We start from the raw sequence: 24,047 nt of genomic DNA, 5'->3' as shown, positions 1-24,047 counted from the left end.
TTTCGCTACTCAGGTTAAACATGATATATGAGTCACTTAGATAACTTAAAATGTTATTGTTTGGCTTTTTTCAGTCTTTTATTTGTTCCTGAGTAAATCGGTTTGGCTGAGATTAAAGTTTTTACACAGCTGAATAAACGTCAAGCAGACAGCTGATTATCAGAAGTGTGAGATGCTCAGAGTTTACTCCGGTGTCCTGTTATATTTTAGATAGCAAGGAGTTTATTAAACTTCACCGAAACAATCTGCAAACTTCATTAAACTTTAATAAACTATCATCTTGTCTTTATTTTTAGTTAGCACCTTAAACACTTAAAGCTGTCAGCTAATGATAGTTATATAAGACCAGATGCTGCTGGTGCAATAAGCTGTACCTGTACGTCCAATGGATGATGATCTGATTAGTCGACTATCAAAATAACCGTTTGTGGCAGCCCTAGTGCGCAGCAATCTGCAGTAACTTTAAGCATGTTCAGCTGCTTCATTCTACAACCTGACTTTGGATGAGTGACTGTGGCAAGATACAATTTCTCTACTCGACGTGGTGATAGAGGCAGGTGCAGATGTGTGTTCATCTGGCTGCAGGCTATGGCACTTGGCCACAGGTACGTGGAGTGCACTCCATCTGAGACTGCTCCAGCTACTGTATGATCCAGCTACAAAAAAAGGACCGTATGCAATTTTTGGAAATTAAATCACGAATACTGTTAACTTAGAAAGTTTACGTTTTAAAGCCAACTCGGGTCAAAAGTCAGAAACACACCAGCTGGCACACCTGAGTCACTCGCGCTACGGAGCAGTGTTTCGAAACATCTGAAGCTGCACAGCGTCTGTGTGCAGCTTCCATCCCCAGCTCTGAGGGGTTAGCCTGCTCCGTGGACTGTCACTTTTCCCCGCAGCGCCTCTTTGCTCCCTCACGGAGATCGTCAGTGTCTCACTGACTCACTAAACAGCCTCTCATCCAGTAACAAAAGCCTCTGACGGCGGACAGTCGGACAAAGACATGTTTTCTTGTCGGACTTTTTGACCACCGTTGTCTTAGCTGGGCAATAGCTTAGCACCGCGGTTCCGGTAGATAAAACCGAGCAAACCTTCGCCCTGCAGCTTCGGTTCAGGGTCCAGAACCACATCCGGGACTTCACGGTAGCGGTCCATGTCTGCTCCGCTCACAGAACCGCAGAACACCCAGCGGCTGTTTATCTGTTGTTTGAGAGACGTGGTTTGCTCTGCTGCAGCATCGATAAAACGGGCTGATGTTAGAAAACTACTTCCGGGCGCGATTTTCACAGTAAAATAATCTTTCAAGTTTTTTTTTTTTTTTTCACTTTAGGTTCAAGTAAATGAGAGGATGTAAACGAAAGGAGTTTACATCCTCTCATTTACCACATTTCATTCTTTGTTTTTTATTATAAGTAATAGTAGTAGTGGGAGTAGTAGTATAATTATTAACAAGTAGCTGTCACATATATGTGACAGCTGATACTCAGCTGCAGTTTGTTACTGTGCTTGTTGGACCTTCTCGTTCAAACACCAGGTTGATGCTGCCAGCGTCTCCTCCTCCTTCCTGCTACATGTGATAGAAAAGACTGTATATAAAGGACAGGCACCGTGAGGTCGCCCACGTTTAGTGCCTTTGGCTTTGTCTCATGTGAGGGTTACATAAGTTACATTTGAGAAGCGTTAAATGGAAAATGTCAAAATGAATAACAAAGGCATTTTAAACCATTTTAATCACATTGGTCAATAATGAATCATACTGTGCAGCACCTCAATGTGACGCGTTATACTGCAAACAGACAACAAAGACAGAAAACACTGAAACTAAACCGACATTAAACATGAAAACATGTCACTACAAACGATGTTCATGTAACACTAAAGTATGACAAAAACAAACTGGAATGTGTGGCTCACTGTGGGTGCATTATCCATGATGCAATGACTCAAACATTCATTGCAACCACTTTAGTAAAGTTGAAATCTAAAATAAATCATCCGTGCATTTTCTTCCGCTTATCTGAAGTCGGGTTATGGAGCCGACAGCAGGGGCGACCCGACCCCCCTCTCACCGCCTCCTCAAACTTATCTGGAGAAACATCGAACCTTTCCCAGGACAGCCGACAGACGTAATCTCTCCAGAGTGTCCCGGGTCTACGCCGGAGCAAATCAGCTCCTGTTTTTCCGACTACTACTGGAACACAGTCGATGCGGAAGTGCGGAGCAGCTCCGAGGTAAAAGGAATGCAGCACTAAAGTCAGGTTTAGTGGATGAGTGCTGGTTGTGAGTAACTAAAGGAAAGCTGGACATGTTGTTGTGCAGTCTTGACTATGCGCTCAGAACCAGAGGCAGTACATCATCCCACAGACAGTATCTGCTGTGGGTTGACCTTCTGAGTGGCTCTGATTGGATGCCCCAACATGCACAGAAGCTTGAGACTGTGACTCTTCACCTTACACTTGGCGCCCTGAGAGGTCAGCGCAAACATCTGCAAACTTTTTTTTCCCTACAAAAATCAAATTAACCACCTGTATTCATAAACATGTTTTTTGGGGGTTTTTTTTGCCTGTCCCGTTTGGATCTTTAGCCATCAGAATCATTGTCTGAAGGCCAAGAAAGATGCCAAGTGGATTTAATTTACCAAGTGGATCATCATGGCCTTGCCATATTGGTCCATTTGATTGACCTTTATTATAATTATGAATTTATTTTATTTTCAGTTGCTACAAACGGGACAAACATGACTGGGGGATAGGACAGGGAGAAAGAATGAAAGAAAGAGAGGGAGAGAAAGAAAACCAAAGGGGAGAAGAGACGGCGAGAAGGGGGGAAGAAAAAACAAACAAAACACCTGGATCACCTGTATGGAGATAAAAAACCAGAAGAGAAAACAAACAACAAAGAGCAACATAATAGAGCAACATAATAAAAACAGCACCATCACAATAAACTAGCTAACAATAGATAACAGTAGATACTTTAATTTCACCTGTTGAGAAAGAAAAAAGAAAACAAGCAGAAGAGAACAAGAGTAATAGAATAAACAACATCACAATGATATATGGGAATATGACAGCAAATACTAAATGTTAAACATTATTGTGCAGCACATAAGATCAACAGAACACAGTGTGCTTTGAGGTAGGAGCCAAAAAGGGTGTAGTTTGTGGGTGTGATCACCCGTGTGTACACCTGTGAGCATGGACGCGCTTGTTTTTTGTTTTTTAAAAGGTTCCTTCATGTAATGATCTGCTAGAGGGTGTGGGGGGGCCACAGCCCCGTCCTCCAGGGCATGAAGCAGGTATGGAGGAGATCAAAACTCCAGACATCCAGAGGCCCCCAGAACACAAGAGACCAAGGAAGACCAACAGAGGGGCAGCCGCGCCACTGTCCCAGAAAGAGCTGAGGAGAGTCCCAGATGAGGGCTCACTCAGCAGCCGCGGAGCAGAAGCCAGGGGGAGTTGCAGTGACGTGCCCGTGAGCTCCGCCGGCAGCCAGCCGTGCCTGAGTGACCGAGCCCCAGGCCGAGAGGCCGGGGGCACCCCACCTCCGAAGTGGCCCGAGGCCAGGCCCCGATAAGCGGCCGCCAAGGAGTGAGCCGGTGTGTAACTGGACGCCCATCCCCGGACACAAAGAACCACCAACGCACCGATGTCTGAGGGAGTCCGCCACTGGCAGGGGAAGTGGTGGTGGGGGGAGATAGGCCTCCAAACCTTGGAGGGCCTGAGATGTCCCCAGAGAGGTGGCGTCTGATACCCAACCTGACATATAGACACAGACATACAGGCACACACAGACACAAACATCCATTCCCACCCTCATGCTCTCATATGCACTCACTCCACACTCAACCAACGTGGAGACAGACATAAAGAGACGCTGTACACACGATCACACTCCCCAAGCGTACTCTAAGCATAAACATGTTAAGGTACCAGAGTCTGTTGCTGGTGTGCTTCCAGATCAGTTACCAGCTCTTGTCTTATGGCTCCTTTCTACATGTAGTGACAGGCATGGCTGTTGGAGGTGATTTAAACTGGAAGTCTTTTACCCACGTTTGATAGTGGACAAAGATTTATTAAAGTTATTCTAAAACCTCTGATTCTTTTTCCCTTTGTGCCCTCTCCTGTGTGGACTATCAGCCCACTCAGGTACTATGAAACAGTAACTGTGCCATGCTGCTGCTGGTAACACTGCCTAAGAGAAAATGCAAAGACTGTTTTTAAATCTCACTATATTTAGCAGCTAACTGTAACACGTACAAGCCAAAAGGCTGATTCTGTTCATCTGGCTGCAGCGTTTGCAGTGAGAGAAACGTTTCATCATCATTCAAGTCGGTCAGAAAACGCTAATCCAGATGAACAGAATCAGCTTTTTAGGATTTCCTTACCTGGATGGTTGAGCATGCATCCAGACAACATGTAGCATGTTTTGCAGCGATAAAATCATTACATTTAGTGTGAAACTGATGAGCAAGCCTGAAAAGAAAACAGCATTTTTCGAATCGACCGCCTCACTCTCTAAATGAGATTCTTGGTGTAAAGGTTTTTTAAGAATGAAAATGTCTCCTGCACTTCAACAATAATTAAAAATCATTCAATTCTGCCCAACTCCCGTGTACTTCCTGCAACTAACTGATAATGTTCACAGAATGAAAGTTAAACCTTTAATGAACATTTACAGACTGTGGTGTCTGTTATGAACCCGCCCCTCCTTTTACCCCATCGGCCTTTAACAGCTGAGGGGTAAGAGCAGCTGATCCTGAAGGTTCAGAGGGGAGGAACTCAGATTGTCGATGAAACGACCCACACTGGATTGATTCATGTCCTCCATCTTTATTCTTTTGATGTCTCTGTTTCAGAGGCATTGATATGGAGAAGCTTACTGACAGCCACTGATTCAGCTTCATTTGAAAACAAAAAGAGGAAAAGTGGTTGAAATCTTCACAGAAAGCTCCAAAATTATGTTTCTGTGACTTGACTTCAGTGGTTTTTGTTCTTGACTTTGTGTTTAGTGTGAAAGACTGTTGCCTACTGAATGTCCTGATGCATGCTCGGTCATCCAGGTAAGGAAATCCTAAAGTTGATTCTGTTCATCAGGACGTTTTCAGTGGGAGAAACGTTTCATCATCATCAGGTGACGTCTTCAGTCTCAGCTGACTGCAGGTTTCCAACCTTTAAACAGGACATTTGCACAATGACTGAAACCAGCCCACTGAAGGAACAATGGGCTGGGAGGTCAGTTCCTTAATCTTAATTATGCAAATTGTCATGATCATTGATCAACAACCATGAGGCCCATTCACAGAGAGTTGGGGAATGGCTGCAATCACAGCATTGTAAGATGGTGACAGATGTACCCTTAGGCCCCTCCTCCATTCAGAGATGGTCTTTCCCTTTACACGTAAATGGCCTCCTTGACTCCGCCCTCAAACCAGCGTTCCTCCCTGTCCAGGATGTTACATCCTCATCATTGAAAGAGTCCACTGGCCTGTAGGTGTAAATAGACTGCAGAGTCCTGGCATCTTTACCACAGTGAATGCTTAAATTGTATTTATTGGCATATACCTGACATTCAAAGCTAAGATTCAGCACACTGTGTTAGAGGCTGGGACTTGATGAATTCATGGAACATCCATCTTTTAAGTATTAAATTTCAAATTGCATTAATAAACAGCCATCATGTCAAAAATAAAACTGGATCATTATTTATGTCCAGCTGAGAATGAATCTGGGCGCTCATGTTACAATAAATTAACTCAAATCAAATCTACAGTCTTAGCAGCGCACAGTGATACAAGGGATGAGAGAACTGACAGCTATTACTTTAATCACCCCGTCTCAGTTTTGTGATGTAATGTGGTAACATCTGGACTGCTGTGTTTACTCTCACCATTTTTATTGCTAGTTTAAAGGCTGTAGATATATATATATATATATATATATATATATATATATATATATATATATATATTAGGGGTGCAACGATACACAAAATTCACGGTTCGGTTCGGTTCGATACTTTGGTGTCACGGTTCGATATTTTTTCGATACAAAAAAATGTTCATGCCTTTTTAATTTGTCATTTATTAAAATTATAAATATATATTTTAACTCAAAAGTACAGTTTTTAAATTTAACCCTAACCCTTGTGCGTGTTTTTTATTTTGACAGCGAATGCGCACCTGCGGACCACTTATGTGCAGCCCTGGTTATTTAGCTCGTCATATTGCAGCCACAGAAATTCTTTTGTCCATGAAACCATAAAGCTGCACTTTCTTTTTGCCTTATAGTCTGATTTGTCATAACTTCTCCGTTTCGTGGTAAGCTTTTCTTTGGCTGTCACTTCTTCACCCTGACCTGTCTTATTTGGCTCAGCAGAACTAAAATATATATCTGTCTGTGAAGGTTCTCAGTCATCCAGGTCATCGTAGTCAAATATATATCCTGCCGCACTCACATAAGCTCAGCGATTCTCTGCGCGATCAACCTCTCACATGTTTAAGCTGCGGGAGATTTCACTTGTCATGTTTGCATAGTAAGCTAACGATTAATAAGACGATGTCAGAGGAATTGGTGCACAAATTATCATCACTCACAGATCAGTGCTGTCGCTCTCTATACACAGTTCGCGCGATTGCAAAGTGAAAGCAAAAAAACAAGCGCAAATTCAAACGCGATTTCAATATGTCACATATTGACAGTGGCTCACCGATGCCAATGACATAATTACCCAGCTACATTTCTGAAAGAATGCAAAAGCATTGACATATATTTTTCCTTCCTACAATAGCCCGACGGGCAGGGCAGAGATAGATTTTGGTAGCCCGACTGGAAAAATCGCTAGCCCCAGGACGCCGGGCTAGCGATTTTGCGAGCCCTGTATCTGATTGAGGAATCACTCATCTTTGGAAAAGAGAGTTTATTACAGAGAAATGTCTCTTTCCAAAATAAAAGCTATACTATCCGCTTCTTCTGGGCTATATTCTCAGCAGCATAAGGAGAATCATGTGCTAACAGCTGTCTAAATGACTCGGCTAAAGTTAGTAGCATGCTTGTTGTTTTTGTCTTTGCACTAGGATGATGTCGGTGTAAATGTGCAGTCATATTCGTTGTGTTCCCACTAGTGCTTTCAGGTTAATCTCGTTAAAATGACCTTAACGCCACAACACGGCAAATCTCCGTTAACGAGCTACCCCTGATCGCCCCGTGCATGGGGCTAGACGGCCAACACGTTAACGAGCTAACTGCGCTAACACACTAGTTCACACCCATGTAATTGAGCATTGCATGGCACATCCAACATACTGTTTTACTTTAGTCCATGACTCGCTTACCTTCAGGGTCATACGTCACATGAAAACCAAAATAATTCCAAACGCCAGATCTGAATGAGGGTGCGGGAGGTTCAATTTGCCATGTTGCAAGGAGAGCTTAACTTCTGTCTTGCTAGCTTGCCCTGCGCTCTTCCTTCTGACCATGCTGTCTGTGTTGAGCGCTCAGTGGATCTGCGCTCGACAGTGCAGCCTAGGCGGAGTAGTCGAACGCAGATTCACTGAGCGCTCAACACAGACAGCATCGTCAGAAGGAAAATTGATAAAATAAATTACAAAGTTTGTATTGTTCGATACATATGCGTACCGAACCGAAAGCACTGTATCGAACGGTTCAATATCGATACGAATATCGTTGCACCCCTAATATATATTATATATATATATATATTGTTATGATCCAGTGTTGTGTTTGTTTTGTGTTACTCTTCCCACCAGAGGATGGCTGTGGGTTTTTGTTTTCCCCTTTTCTCTCTTAGGAGGTGGACACCTGGGCGTGCCTGCTAGGGATCTGGGTGGAGTCTCGGCCTATCCTCGGATTGGATAATTGACTAATAACCTCCAGTTTTTAACTACCAGATGACAGCCACCTGGTTCCTCTCTCCTAACCTCCACCATTCAACCAAGAATCGTTACAGTGTAGAGTTTCTTTGACAAAGTGATTAGCCATATATATATATATATATATACACACACACACATATATAAACAGGTGAAATTAATTTTCGATATGAAGTATTTATTAATGGATTGATAATTCATTTTGAAATATTGATTTAAAAATAGTGTTTTTATTTTAAATGATAAAATAATAAATTACTTTAGTAATGTTTCGATACACGTGGCTCTTGTGGTCCTCCATAGCTGATGAGAGTGAGCGATGATGCTAATGACATCAAGATGTTTTCATTACTTCTGAACTTCATAAATTTGCCTCCAACAAACCCCCCAAAAAGAAATCCAGAACTAAACGTGAATCTGAGCATTTTTAAAGAACACACACTGAAAAGACACTCAAGTAAAAAAAAAAAAAAAAAGTTTCTTCCTGTCTGAAGTTAGTCGTTGACCAATGAAAACGCTCTGAGCATTTAATTCATCAAAGAAACATGAAATCATGATTATGTTTGAAATAAACTTCATAACTCAGCCGCTGAAATCACTAGGTGAAGTGTACAAACACAACTACTTTGTCATTGTGAGGCCGAGGCATTAGCACTCGGTTTCGGGCTGGTTTCGGACTGATACACTTGTGTCTGTTCAGCTGATAATTCCAGGTGAACGTCTTGAGACAAGTACTGCAGCTGAAGTTCTTCTCCCCACTGTGAATTTTCATGTGAGCGTTCAGGGCCGAGCGGCAGCTGAAGGGCTTGCTGCACTCGGAGCAGCTGAACGGTTTCTCTCCCGTGTGAAGCGTCATGTGGTTCGTCAGCGCCGCCTTCTCCATGAAGCATCGGCCGCACTCGGAGCAGCTGAACGGTTTCTGGCCCGTGTGAGTCCAAAGGTGTTTTTTAAGACTTCCGCTCTGAACGAATCTTTTGTCGCACTTCGGACAACCGAACGGTTTCTCTCCTGTGTGGCTCCGTTTATGCCTTAACAGGTGTGCCATGCGCTTAAACGATTTCCCACATTCGGTACAGATGAGCGCTTCTTCGCCCGAGACACATTTCATATCCCCTGCGAGCACTTTGCTTTCTTCCGAGCTTGAAGGTTCACTGCTCTCCTCCAGATCTCCTTCATGGACCTCCGTCTCCATGTCCTTGTCCTCAGGATCTAAACCTGGATCTGGTGCTGGTCTGCCAGCATCCTCTCCTCCCACAGAGTCTCTGCGCTTCTCAGTCAGGGTGTGATGAAGCTTAGAGGACTCAGGTTTCTCTTCATCCTCTTCACTTTTTACAGCAACAGGACTGAATGTGAACTTGATGATGTCGACCTCCTCCTGTTCCTCTTTGATGAATACTCCCTCCTGCTCCTCTTCATCACCAACTATTACCTTCTGGACATCTGGAGGTAAACCTGAAACACAGACATTAACACTGACATTACTCAGTGTCACTGAAACCACAAATACTACATGCAGATGATTTGTGACAGCTTGGACTTGTTATTAATCTGCTTGGTTGCACTGTATTCACCATCTGCTTTAACACAGTTTGCAGACACAGCAGTGGACACAGGAGGGAAGTAAAGCAGACGCCCAAGAAACACTTCCACTCAGACGTAGAGTGGCACAAATGTGTTTCATACACTGAGCACACATACAGGTTTTATTGAGATTACTTATTTTATGTTTCTATGATGAAGTGAAGAATGATCAGAAGCATTTCATAAGATTCAAAGACCTTTATTGGAAAATAGAGCCAGGATTTACAGTGGTGAACCCTCTTCTTAACTTCAGCTGGATATCAGCTTCAGGACCAAGTCCTGATTGATGGACATCATTCCTGCCTCCTCAGAGCTCCAAGCTGATCTTAGTTTTCCTTTTAAAGGAATGCTTGGCTCAGCAGAGCTCTGACTGTTTGTCAGCCTGGCTACAGTGCTGCAGAGAAATCTAGGCTTGTTCTTATTTCCTTCAATCAGTGAGATGTTCTAGGTTTAAAGGGGGCTTTTTTATGAAGCAGCAAACTGGCTCTCCAGGCTAAATGATGATCTTCTAAATTAGCATGATGCCATTTCTTCTCCAGATGCGCATTTGAGAATTATACCAGGGTCAAGTACTTCTAATTTGAGGCTTTCTTTTTCACAGGAGCTACAGTATCTAGAGTTGTACGCAGTGAAGAAGTAAAACTATTAGCAAGATAATCGACCTTTGTGGGAGTTCTAGCTGCTCTACACTGTGTTGGCACGAGGCACTGAAGATCACAACAGTGGAGGAAATATATCCTTACACTTAGTTACAGCGCTTTCAGAAAGACATCTTCCTTCTCTCACCCCAACCAATCACAGCAGATGGCCCCGCCCCTCCCTGAGCCTGGTTCTGCTGGAGGTTTCTTCCTGTTAAAAGGGAGTTTTTCCTTCCCACTGTCGCCAAAGTGCTGCTCATTAGGGGTGGGGGAAAAAATCGATACTGTGTAGTATCGTGATATTTTGTTTGCTAATAATGTATCGATACAGGGACAGCAGAAATCGATATTTTGTTACAAAAAAGGTTTTTGTGCTCTGACTTCAGAGCATGTTGATCCTTTTTCTGAGCAACAATCCTGACATTCCTTCACTGTCCAAATGTGTTTAACTTTTTTTTGGCAGCAATAAACATGACAGTTTACTTATTTTAATTTATGTTTTATTTTAATTAAGTTTAAAACTTTTTTATTTAATGTAAAATTATATTTTGTTTTAATTTACTTTCAAATTCTTCAGTTGCTGAATGGGCTGCATAGTTTTCATAAATAAATAATAATAATATAATATATTATTATAATAATAATATAATAATAATAATAATAATAAATAAATAAAATTGCAATAATATCGTATCGTGCGTTAAGTATTGTGATAATATCGTATCGTGGGATGTATAGTGATTCCCACCTCTATTGTTCATAGGAGGTCACATGATTGTTGTATGTATGTATTATTGTAGGGTCTACTGTACAATATATAGAACCTTGAGGGAACTGTTCTTGTGATTTGGCGCTGTGTAAATAACAGTGAATTGAATCTACTCCTGTGTAATCCAAAAATATAAAAATAAAATACATGTTATTGCATTAAATCTTCTTTTCTTCTATTTTCCTGCTGGAGAAGATCCAGTATAACCTTTTCCCTCCTCCTTAGGATTTCTGTGACCAAAACTCTCTAATATCAGCTGAACTTAAGTAAACACTGAATAATCACAATCCTAAAAGCTGCAATACAAAAACAGACATTACTAATGCAAACTAAAACATACAGAGCCCTACAGAAACTTTGACCAGGCGTTTGGCCCTGCCTCAGTCTGGAATAGCCAAACTCAAAATGTACCCATCTGGACAGCATGATGGAGCTCTCTGTGTTATTGTTGGGTCTAGAGCAGGGCGATATGACCAAACATATTTATCACGATATACATTTGAAAATTTGCGATAACGATATAACTGACGATATAATTGACACCAGACAAAATACTTTACAACTCCACAACTTTATTAGTGCAAAAAACCCATCAATGTATTTTCACTTAAACAAGCAGCTGTTTTTTATGTGCATTAAAGTTATATAAAAATGTAACAGTGCAAATTCTTTGCTGACAGTTTAACCAAAAGGCATTTCCAGTGGAAGCTGGCCGACATATCCTCAGCATAACCATGTGTAATATCCACAAAACTTAAAAAGAGGTTATACACACACAATATGGTAATATTATGTTGAAGCACAGTACGTATCACTCCGCGAGGCTCCGCCTACGATGCCGTAATGCTCCCACAATCCATCAAGCGGTGCGGCTTCGTAGCTTAGCAAAGTTTTACTAAAACATTTGACAGATTTTCGAGCACCGTGTACATAAAATCGTTTCCAGGTCAGTAAACACAACCAGAGTTCATACATAAGGCACACGGGATTATAAGGGGCTCTGTCGACTTTCAGAAAAATCAAAGGATTGATTTTAAGTGCGCCGTATTTTCCAAACAACACAGTAATAACGACGGCCCGCTAAGATAAGATAAGATAAGATAGAACTTTATTAATCCCTCGGGTGGGTTCCTCTGGGAAATTCGATTTCCAAAAAAGCACAGCACCGACAGAAGTTACAGAGTTACAGAATATTATATATATATACACACACACACACACACACATGCACACACACACACACACACACACACACACACACACACACACATATATAAATACAGAGACAATATAAATAAAATATACGAAGGGGATAAATAGAATAAATAGGAATAAAAAATAAAAATACAAGTGAATTGCACATTTCAAGTATTGAGGTCTATTGCGCTAGCATGCGCTACCAAAAATAGTGCTTTGTTGTGTATCTGACGGACGAAAGCTAAACCAGTTCCACACCACTGAAGTTGCTCCATTTTTACAAACCAATTCTGGTTCATCTGTTTCACTCAACAATCGGCCATGTGCGTATGAAAACAAAGGAACTGCGCATGCGCGTTTTACTCATATTCTATCGCGATATTTCATTTTCTTTTCGTTGCCTAACATTGTACCGGTATTACTGTAAACAGTATAATATGGCCCAGCCCTAATTACATCCTTTACTGGAAAAAGCTGGCAGGACCCAGAGCACCTGATTAACAAACTCTGATGTTAATTTTGTAGCTGCTCTATCCACCGCCGTTTGTTTTACAGAGAAAAATCTGCAGAAAATCTCCAGTCGTATTAACATATATTCAACTTAACTTAATATTAATCAACATATACACCATCAGTGCTGGCCTCTCTGCACTGGCTGCCTGTGTCTTTTAGAGTTAATTTTAAAATTCTTATGTTTGTTTTTAAATGCCTTCACAGTCTTGCCCCGCCTTACCTCTCTGAGCTTCTTCATCCCCACATACCCTGTCGGTCTCTCAGGTCAGCTGACCAGCTGCTCCTGGAGGTACCGAGATCCAGGAGGAAGCTCAGAGGGGGCGGGGCCTTCTCTATTGTGGCTCCAAAATTATGGAATAATTTGCCCATGCATGTTAGAGAGGCCCCTTCACTGTCCACTTTTAAATCACGTCTTAAAACCCACTTTTATTCCTTGGCTTTTAACCTCAGTGAGACTTAGTTTCTTTTTTAATGCAGTAGTTATTTAATTAATGATTTCACTCTTCTTTTGTTTTTTATTTATATCTCATGTAATTTTATTTTACAGTTCCAATGTACAGCACTTTGTGTCAGCTGTGGTTGTTTTAAAGTGCTTTATAAATAAAGTTGATGATGATGATGATGATGATAACAGTTTTTGGACAGCACAAAAAGCACAGGACAAACTTCAGAATGCTTGCTTGTGGTCTCTGGTTATCACCGACGCTTGTGGCACACATAGAGGCTTTAATGTTAGAAAGTGCTTGAACAGGTGCGATCGAAGCTTGTAGTAGATCACTTTATCATATACTAGCAGGTCTGTGCTGCTGTTCGTGGAAACTGCGGATGCCACAGTTGGAACACGAGTATATATAAACAAATGGCAGCATTTTAAGTATAATAGGGAGGCATCTGTGAGGCTCCGGCCTTCGGGCTGACAACGAGACTACACCCCACACTGAAGATAATCACTCTTTGACCTGCTGTCTTTAAATCCCCGACACGTTCTGCCGTGACTTCCTGAAATGTTCTGTTTACTGCTGCTGAACCCGACAGCCGCATCTGTAGCACGATGCTAACGTTAGCTTAGCAGCACTAGCACAACACTGAGCCTGTTTCCAGCAGCAGCGACTAAACTAACCTTCTCTTCTTGCCTCCATTTCCGCTTTTAAATCCACATCCGGTGGTTCACTGTGTCAGTCCACCTCTGCTCCGTCCACAGAACTGGACTCTGGAGAACTTTCTGGTTCCAGCTGTAATTCTCTCTGCTAAGCGAGAACAGCGTGAAGTCCGCTCAACTGGCCGCTATCACTTCCGGCACATTTTTCAAAATAAAACCACAACGCTAAAGCAAGCCCATGTCATCAGAATCCTTTATTAATCCACATGATCCCTAAGGAAATCACGTGGTTACTGTTGCTCCGAGACAACAACAGTAACAACCTGGACTAAGTTAAATATTACAATAAATTACAAAGTTGCAAAATTTAAGAAAGAGCTTAAGAAAAAGCTCTAATATATACAAAAAAAAAAGCTTTATTATAAAAATCCAGAATATTACAGAGATTAAATATATATTATTGTCATTTTACTCTCAACTGTAAAACTTTGTTATTTTGTTATTTTGACTGGTAGAGGATGTGCAGATATTAAGGGTGTGCATTAGATGGAGATAGAGCCACAGGCAGGAGTGATTTCCTCAGTGGTGCATTTGGAAAATCTTAGTGTCTCACTGAACACACTCCTGTGACTGGCCAGCACCTCATGAAGTGTGACGCCACCTTATTAAGAGAATCCAGCTCCATCCCCACAACATCACTGGCCTTTCAGATCAGCTTTTCCTGCTGCCCCAGCATGACACAGCATAGAGGATGGACTCATAGAAAATCCTGAGCATTGGCTGAAAGAACAGCCTCAGCCCCTCAGAAAATAGAGTCCCTGTGAGAAAATAGAGTCCCTGTGAGTACCTGTTTGTGCACACAGGTGTACACACAGGTACACCTAAGTACCTTTGTGTACCTGAATTAATGAAGTCTTGTTCTTTCAGTAATAATGTGTTAAATTTCCAGCTCCTAATTAGTGGTCTGACTCTTTTCTGTGTCAGAGAGATAGATTCTGGTGCAGGATCACTGACAATGACAGGATGAATCTGAATGCCTGTGATGCTCAGGCACGTGCAGAGGGAGGGGGGGGGGGGGGGCTAGAGGGGCTTGAGCACCCGCCCCTTTCCTGATGGGTGCCCAAAGTGCACTTTTGTTGAGGCAACTTTTAAATTTTATTTATTTATTTATTTTTTTTTTTAATGTGTGTGTGGGTGCGGAGTCCTGTCTGTGCTCCTCAACAATAATATTTAACTATTAATCACAGTTTTGCTAAATAAAAGGATCTGGCTTGCATCAGTCACATGATCACATTTAACCAATGATCGCCCTCGACGGCAGAACGCGCTGGTTACGAGCCGGGAACGAGCTCACAAAGAGCACGCGCATTTTTAGCGGTCCGGAGCTGTAGGAGAAACACAAGTTAACTCAGAGACACAGACTGATGCGACACAACCAGTAAGTAGGTGTACAGCGTACACTGTAGTGTGTAGCACCCAGGAGTAGCTTATTACGTACACGTTGGTAAGCTGTCTTGTTGCAACTGACGAACTGAAACAAACGAGCGTGCTGTGCGTGCAACAGCGCGACAAACATTACCTGTCCTTTTATTAACTGCACAGGTAGTGCTGGTCACAGCTGCTGGCTACCTGTGTAAGGCTGTCATGGGTCTGTAGCTCTGTCACCGTTTTAGGGAACATATTTAGTTTTAAAGTATTTAGAACATATTTAGTTTTAAAGGAAGTTTCCGGGCTTTTCCTGCCTTTCTGGAGGGATTATATTTCACTAATAACGATCTAATATGCATGTCCACATAATTATGCATTATTATAATTATAATATATTAAAAAACACAAGCTGTATTTTAAAGAACATACATTAAGAAGCAGATCCCCCCAGGGATCAATAAAGTATTCTGATTCTGATATTAGATTTATATTTTAAATTAGACAAAATTTAGATTTTACAGCAGTAAAATGATTGTATCAGTTTAAACATGTAATAAGCTTTGCCCTGCACAGAGTGGATAGTGAAACAAATGGAATCATCATAAATACATTATTTCATATTTATTACTTCCCCCTCCTCATTGCTTTATTATTGTAGCTCTAGTAATAAATAATAATGTAAGGATGCCCATAGTATATACAGTATTCTGAAGAAGGTCTAAAATGTCACTGTGTGTGCATGTGTGTGTTTTATTTAGATGGATTTTTAAAAAAAAGTATTACTCATGATATAACATTGTGCAGACATGCCTGGTAAGGACATGAGGAGGAAACAGCAGGAGCTGTGTGAGGCTACTAAAGGCAGGGCTATAACATTTTTCTGTCATCATTTTATTTTAGATTAAGTGCTGGAGTTGTTAGGTGTGGATAATTAGATTATAGTTTATTGCAATAGCAAGTTGTGCCTTGTTCTCAGATAGACAGCAAGTGGAGAGTGATATATGAAATGATGGGAAGGAAGGAAGAAGAGAAGCAAAGAGTGATTCACAGGCAGAGCCTAAATTATTTCTCACAGTTTTTTGTTGCCTTATGGTTCCAAGCGCTGTCACCAGTCTTTGCATTTTGTTATTATCTCATGACACTTGTTTAATCAGCTCCCATCTCTCCTGTGGACTTTTTAATGTCTACAGTCTCAGATCAACACAGCCCTGCCCCTCCCATATTAGATTCTTGATGAATGTGTGTTGTTGTTATTCAGCCTGGTTCAATGTGCCCCTTTTTAACTTTGAGCACCCGCCCCTTTAAACCTCTCTGCACGTCCCTGGTGATGCTGCTAACTAAAAAAGCAGCCTAAACCAGATTATGAGTGGTGTAGTCGTAAAAGCAAGGTAATGGATTGGATTTATATAGCGCTTTTCAAGGCACCCAAAGCGCTTTACAATACCACTATTCATTCACTCTGACACACTGGTGGAGGCAGCTACAGTTGTAGCCACAGCTGCCCTGGGGCAGACTGACAGAAGCGAGGCTGCCATATCGCACCATCGGCCCCTCTGGCCAACACCAGTAGGCAAGTAGGTCTGTGAAGGTTCTCAGTCATCCAGGCAAGTAGGGTAAAGTGTCTTGCCCAGGGACACAACGACCAGGACAGAGAGCCCAGGGATCGAACCGGCGACCTTCCGGTTACAGATGCGATTCCCAACCCCCTGAGCCACGGTCGCCCACGTGGCTCACCCCACTCTCACGTGTCCCTGAGAGTGGGGTGATGTGAAAGCCAAGCATCGCAAAGACCAAAATTACTCATGTATTGTTTAAGAACATCCTTTGACAAACTGCTGTACTGAGCCTGTCAATTTCTGGATTAAATACGAGGATAAAGTCTCCTCCTATTATAAAGTGTGGTGTCAGAGTCATCCGACAAGGAAGAAAAGAAATAATGAAAAAAGGAGGAGTTAACAACATTTAGAACTTTTATTTTGAAAACGTATATATTTCTGCTAATTAAAATGGCTATGCCTCTTTATTTTAAATTGTAACAGGCTGAGTACGTTTGAGGGAACTGTGGAGAAGTGACTGTGTGTACAAATGTTTTGGACATACGTGTCTCCTGTCTGCCTGTAAGTCATCTAATCGGTTAGTAATTTTAAGCCTCTTTTCCCTTGAACCAACTCCACGTATTATCCATGTGACAAACCTCAGTGTGGTCATGTTTGAACTAACTAGTTGAGTGTTAGGTTTTCACTAGGGATGGGTAGATGAGGCCTCGTGAAGCGTTTCAGCACATTCCCCAAACTGTATCGACACTGTGTCGACACAGTTTTGCTGTTTTGCTCCATACTGACACCTGCTGGACCTTAAATATCATTGCAGGCAACTTACTTGAGACGCACAACAGACACTGATTCAATGACCTAGTCATACTTATATACAAGGCTGGACTGGGACAAAAAATTGGCCCGGGCATTTTGACTAGAGACCGGCCCACCACGATAAAGATTGAAAATGTGACGTCATTCAGGGGTAAAACCGCAAAGGATTCTGGGAACTTGTGGCAAGAGGTACTAGCGCACGCAGGCTTTCAATAGAGATTGACAGACCACGTGACTTTCGCGCATTGCATGCCGTGAACTCGTGGCAAAACAATCCAAGTACCGCATCAAATGCAAGCATTTGCAGCACCGCAAAACGTTCATTCTTCGGTTCCAATAAATTCTTGCTTTTTCTTTGCCCCCCAAAAAGGTTCTGTACAAAACGAAGGAGAACAATGCCGGTCCGTACAAAGACAGACTTGATGAAAAGTCAAAGAAAAGATACGAGGAAAAAATCAAAGGAGTGAAAGGGTCAGACCCTTACGAGCACACAGAGTGGACAAAAGACGTCAGCGTGCTGCCCAACTTTCACCACGCTCAGATTTATAATCATACGGTTCTTGGAGTGAGTGCATACACTCATGAAGTTTAGTAACTTCATGTCACTGCAACAAGCCCAGGTACAGTTTACCGACGGATGGGTGCAGGACCTTGAAATGCACCGTGTAGAAAGTAAAGACCATCGTACGTATCATAAGTTTACCAGTCTCACAAATCGTCTTCATAAATACATATTCGTTAACAGTTTATTAATATAACCTTTGAGCTCAACGGTAATTAATTAGTAGTGGAAATAATTTCTGGTAGCATCACAGAAATGTAGCAGTGACAATAATACTGTATGCTGTAATCGTACTGGACAATTAGTGATACAAAACAACTGTTTTATCCTGTGAATAAAACTATATGTTTTTGTCAATGTACCATAATAACAGAAGCGAAACGCAATATTGTGTCGGATTAAGTCCTTGAAGAGAAAATTTTTAAGCCATGTTTCCGAAGTAAGAGCCGACGGATGGTCTGGATATACCAAATATAACGTCTCAGAACCCTCCAGCTCACATGTTAGTCTGCTCCAAGCATTCCCACAAAGGTCAGAGTTTTGTAGTAGTTAATACGTCATTTTTCTTAACATAATTGGTGATATAGGTTACAAGCAAGTCTGGCGCTGAACAGAAATTGTGGTGCTATGCTCCTTTGTTTATTGTGTTTATTGTGCATAAATAGTGAATTGTCCTGACACAATATTGTGTTTCGCTTCTGTTATTATGGTACATTGACAAAAACATGTACTTTTATTCACAGGATAAAACAGTTGTTTTGTATCACTAATTGTCCAGTACGATTACAGCATACAATATTATTGTCACTGCTACATTTCTGTGATGCTACCAGAAATTATTTCCACTACTAATTAATTACCGTTGAGCTCAAAGGTTATATTAATAAATGGTTAACGAATGTGTATTTATGACGACGATTTGTGAGACTGGTAAGCTTACCTCTGTTCGTACGATGGTCTTTACTTTCTACACGGTGCATTTCAAGGTCCTGCACCCATCCGTCGGTAAACTGTACCTGGGCTTGTTGCAGTGACCTGAAGTTACTAAACTTCATGAGTGTATGCACTCACTCCAAGAACCGTATGATTATAAATCTGAGCGTGGTGACAGTTGGGCAGCACGCTAACGTCTTTTGTCCCTCTGTGTGCTCGTAAGGGTCTAACCCTTTCACTCCTTTGATTTTTTTCCTCGTATCTTTTCTTTGTCTTTTCGTCGAGTCTGTCTTTGTACGGACCGGTGTTGTGCCAAAAAGTGATTATCTGCCAAAAACTGATTTCCGGTATTTGCCAAAAACTGATTGCTCGTATTTAAACTGCTATAAGTAACTTGTTGGCCTATAATATGTGAAACATATGTCAAATGCATCCCTCATGGATGACACAAAGTCATATTGAGCCACAAACAACATTCGTGTAACAAGGTAGAAGCCGCAATCAGTTTTTGGCAGCGACTTTTATAGAACCTTTATTTATGCAGTTAAAAAAGAATCTCATTAACATTAAAAATATCTTTTGTAAGAGTAAGACAGCAGAAATGGCAGCAAATATTACAATAGTTCTGTAAAAATATTGTAAGTGGGGAAAAAGGACCGGATTGGTTATAATGTGAGTACAATAACACAGAGTTATAAAGATACTTGAAAAAACAGATAATCTTTTAATTCTATATATAACCCCTTTGTAAACGCTGTTCACCGAAGTCTATTTACCAACATACGTAAAGATATTACACATAAAAAATACACGGAAACATTGGAAATCACTTTTTGGCACAACACCGGCATTGTTCTCCTTTTGTTTTGTACATTCCTTTTTTGTGCGTCAAAGAAAAAACAAGAAGGCATTGGAACCGGAGAATGAACGTTTTGCGGTGCTGCAAATGCTTGCATTTGATGCGGTACTTGGATTGTTTTGCCACGAGTTCCCGGCATGCAATGCGCGAAAATCACGTGATTGCTAAACAAGGGGGCAGGTGCATCCAGCCTCCTCGGCTGTAATTGGTCCAGCCCAGAATCGATCATGATCAATTGGCCAATCCAACACCTTTCATTATATATATACCCTTCCTAAAAAAATAAAAATAAAAAAAAAAATCCATCGGCCCATAAAAACAAAAAATCGCCAGCGGCCCACCGGGCAAATGCCCGGTATGCCCGATGGCCAGTCCAGCTATGCTTATATACACTGTATACACAGTAAGACATTGCACTTTCCATGGAATCATTTTATACCTTCTATATTACAAATATTGTAGACATCTTTAAAATATATTATGAATGACATTAAGTGAAAATTAAAATGAAAGTATTGTGAATGTAATATTACCCATTTGACTCAGAGTTTATTATAAATTTCTATTCAGAAAAATAGGTTTATCCAATGTTTTTGCATTCAGTCTATTGTGATTTTTTTTTTACACCATTTCCCCAGCTTTGGAAAACTCACAGGAACAGATGAAGCTGGGGTACACAAAAGCTGTAAAGCCAGGTGGATAAGGTTCTGATAAGAGGTCTTCCTATTCCCTCAGTACGTTACACTCTCTCTCCACAATACTAAGGGGTAGAGCAGGGCGATATGGCCAAAAATATTTATCACGATATATATTTGAAAATTTGCGATAACGATATAACTGACAATATAATTGATGCGAGACAAAATACAACTCCACAACATTACTAGCGCAAAAAGACAACCTTCCATTTATTTTCACTTAAACAAGAAGCTGGTTTTTATGTACATTAAAGCTTTATAAAAATGTAACAGTGCAAATGCAAATTCCTTGCTGAAAGTTTAACCAAAAGGCATTTCCAGTAGAAATGTGCTGACATATCCTGAGCATAACCATGTATAATATCCACTGAAGTTAAAAAGAGGTGCTTTGCTACATTAAACTGCAGTGTGCAGTACGCATTTTTCGGACCATAAGGTGCACGGGATTATAAGGCACATTAAGCGAAACAAAGCAGTCAGATAAATCAAACTTTATTAAACTCATTCTTCTTGCTTCCTCCACTTCTGTACCATTGATTCATTAATGTTGAATTCTCTGGCAGCTGCTCTGTTCCCATGTTGTTGCAGTATATTAATGACTAACCTCGTATTGTGGATGGATTATCTCAGTTGTTCTTCTGACTGAAGTTTGGTCCGTTTACAGCATCCTGCCATGCGATTGCATTTGTCTCTAACTATCAGAAACCTTAACGTTAACTTTTTTAAGTGGAAAAGTGTTAGTGTTCGTCCTCCAGCTTCACTGTTTATATTATGCTAACATAGCTGTGTCGCTAGCGATCACGTAGCACATCATTGTTAAATACCAGCTAGCCCAACTTCAGTAACCCTACAAACGTCACTGCTGTTTAGTTTCCTGTCTTCATTTATGTTGGAAGTGATAGCAGAGCTGTACGTTTGATTTTTTTCAGAAATCTCTCAGTCAGAACATGCAATATCATGCTTAGGTAACTAGCGAAACTAGCGAGCTAACTTCCGCTAGCTTCCGCTAGCTTCCTGCTAACTTCTAACTCCGTTAAATGTAATAAATTTTGTTTTCATGGATGCCTGGAAGTTAAACTTCATAGTTACACCTGGTAAAGCAGCAATGCTGATCGTTTTATTAAAGATGAAAGAATTTAGACAGTTTTTAACTCTCAGTGATGCTGCAGTGTTCGTTTGACCTGAAGATATGGAGTTTAGGACCCAGATTACTCCCAGATTTAAGAGCATCTTAGTCCGACAATAACGACGGCCGCTTGCATGTTCTGCAAAAAAATGTGCTTTGTCATGTACAGTGGGGCAAAAAAGTATTTAGTCAGCCACCGATTGTGCAAGTTCCCCCACTTAAGATGATGACAGAGGTCAGTAATTTGCACCAGAGGTACACTTCAACTGTGAGAGACAGAATGTGAAAAAAAAATCCATGAATTCACATGGTAGGATTTGTAAAGAATTTATTCGTAAATCAGGGTGGAAAATAAGTATTTGGTCACCTCAAACAAGGAAAATCTCTGGCTCTCACAGACCTATAACGTCTTCTGTAAGAAGCTTTTCTGTCCCCCACTCGTTACCTGTATGAATGGCACCTGTTTGAACCCATCATCTGTATAAAAGACACCTGTCCACAGCCTCAAACAGTCAGACTCCAAACTCCGCCATGGCCAAGACCAAAGAGCTTTCGAAGGACACCAGGAAAAGTATTGTAGACCTGCACCAGACTGGGAAGAGTGAATCTACAATAGGCAAGCAGCTTGGTGTGAAGAAATCAACTGTGGGAGCAATCATCAGAAAATGGAAGACATACAAGACCACTGATAATCTCCCTCGATCTGGGGCTCCACGCAAGATCTCATCCCGTGGGGTCAAAATGATCATGAGAACGGTGAGCAAAGATCCCAGAACCACACGGGGGGACCTGGTGAATGACCTGCAGAGAGCTGGGACCAAAGTAACAAAGGTCACCATCAGTAACACACTACAACGGCAGGGAATCAAATCCCGCAGTGCCAGACGTGTTCCGCTGCTGAAGCCAGTGCATGTCCAGGCCCGTCTGAAGTTTGCCAGAGAGCACATGGATGATACAGCAGAGGATTGGGAGAATGTCATGTGGTCAGATGAAACCAAAGTAGAACTTTTTGGTATAAACTCAACTCGTCGTGTTTGGAGGAAGAAGAATACTGAGTTGCATCCCAAGAACACCATACCTACTGTGAAGCATGGGGGTGGAAACATCATGCTATGGGGCTGTTTTTCTGCCAAGGGGACAGGACGACTGATCCGTGTTAAGGACAGAATGAATGGGGCCATGTATCGTGAGATTTTGAGCCAAAACCTCCTTCCATCAGTGAGAACTTTGAAGATGAAACGAGGCTGGGTCTTCCAACATGACAATGATCCAAAACACACCGCCCGGGCAACAAAGGAGTGGCTCCGTAAGAAGCATTTGAAAGTCCTGGAGTGGCCTAGCCAGTCTCCAGACCTCAACCCCATAGAAAATCTGTGGCGGGAGTTGAAAGTCCGTGTTGCTCGGCGACAGCCCCAAAACATCACTGCTCTCGAGAAGATCTGCATGGAGGAATGGGCCAAAATACCAGCTACTGTGTGTGCAAACCTGGTAAAGACCTATAGTAAACGTTTGACCTCTGTTATTGCCAACAAAGGTTATGTTACAAAGTATTGAGTTGTATTTTTGTTATTGACCAAATACTTATTTTCCACCCTGATTTACGAATAAATTCTTTACAAATCCTACCATGTGGATTCATGAATTTTTTTTTTCACATTCTGTCTCTCACAGTTGAAGTGTACCTCTGGTGCAAATTACTGACCTCTGTCATCATTTTAGGTGGGGGAACTTGCACAATCGGTGGCTGACTAAATACTTTTTTGCCCCACTGTACATGTTCCCAGAGGATAAGAAGCTTCAAAACCAAGCTCTTAACCAAAGTCTAACCTATTTGACAACATGTTCAACTCAAATGCAACTTGTGTAAAACAGAATGGCAATTTGTTTTGATTTACAGTTTTTGGGGTTTCGTGGCAAGTTGCTCTGAAAAAAGTTAATTTCTGTCTTTAAGAAAACGGTAAGGTGCAGAAAGTTCTGAATCAATGTCTTCTGTTCTAACTTTACCTAATGTAGCTTGCATGGCTGATTGCAGATTTCATGTCTAACATGTTATTATAAGATGTTGAAAGGTTTTATTCTAACTTGAGCTGTTTTAAAAAAATTTTATAATCTGGTTTTAGGTACATTTGTACTAGTTTTATAACAAATGTGGCGCGATACTGAACTTCACAGGAAATTGGAGTGTTGATACCATTACTATTAAAAGACAAGTGGTGGAAAAATTTGTTTGAAAGTTGTTAGCTGTATGGAAACCAGATAGAAGTTGTTCACATCCTGCCATCTGATGTTTTGAATCTGTTTGTTAGTGACTATCTATCAAGATAGGTTTGATATTCTGTCTGACAACACCACCTTTAAAATTGGATGAGTAACATTTGTTACAA

The 24,047-nt window shown here is 41.3% G+C and overlaps 2 protein-coding genes across 4 annotated transcripts in view; both read right to left on the bottom strand.

Moving 5' to 3' along the window:
• The window catches only part of LOC147304533 (uncharacterized), a 37,739-nt gene extending 36,494 nt beyond the window's left edge, over positions 1–1,245 (bottom strand). For all 3 annotated transcript variants that reach the window (XM_086279490.1, XM_086279491.1, XM_086279489.1), the window contains exon 1: positions 1,092–1,245. In XM_086279490.1, the coding sequence (XP_086135616.1) occupies positions 1,092–1,155 (64 nt within the window). In that variant the 5' untranslated portion in view covers positions 1,156–1,245. The remainder of the gene's footprint in view (positions 1–1,091) is intronic.
• Positions 1,246–8,101: 6,856 nt separating this feature from the next.
• Positions 8,102–13,883, bottom strand: LOC147304532 (uncharacterized). The gene is made up of 2 exons (XM_086279492.1): positions 13,710–13,883; positions 8,102–9,343 (listed from the first exon to the last, which is right to left on the bottom strand). The coding sequence occupies exons 1-2, from the start codon at positions 13,726–13,728 to the stop codon at positions 8,490–8,492; spliced, it is 873 nt and encodes a 290-aa protein (XP_086135618.1). The 5' UTR covers positions 13,729–13,883; the 3' UTR covers positions 8,102–8,489.
• Positions 13,884–24,047: the final 10,164 nt, after the last annotated feature.

The sequence above is a fragment of the Aulonocara sp. 'chitande type north' Nkhata Bay genome, linkage group LG22 (assembly GCF_057382095.1).
Source record: "Aulonocara sp. 'chitande type north' Nkhata Bay isolate Kocher_YH1m ecotype deep benthic linkage group LG22, A_spYH_male_GT1.1, whole genome shotgun sequence".
In the NCBI taxonomy this organism is placed as follows: Eukaryota; Metazoa; Chordata; class Actinopteri; order Cichliformes; family Cichlidae; genus Aulonocara; species Aulonocara sp. 'chitande type north' Nkhata Bay.
The sequence above is the reverse complement of the archived record's forward strand: the minus strand, read 5'-3'. Positions and strand labels throughout refer to the sequence as shown.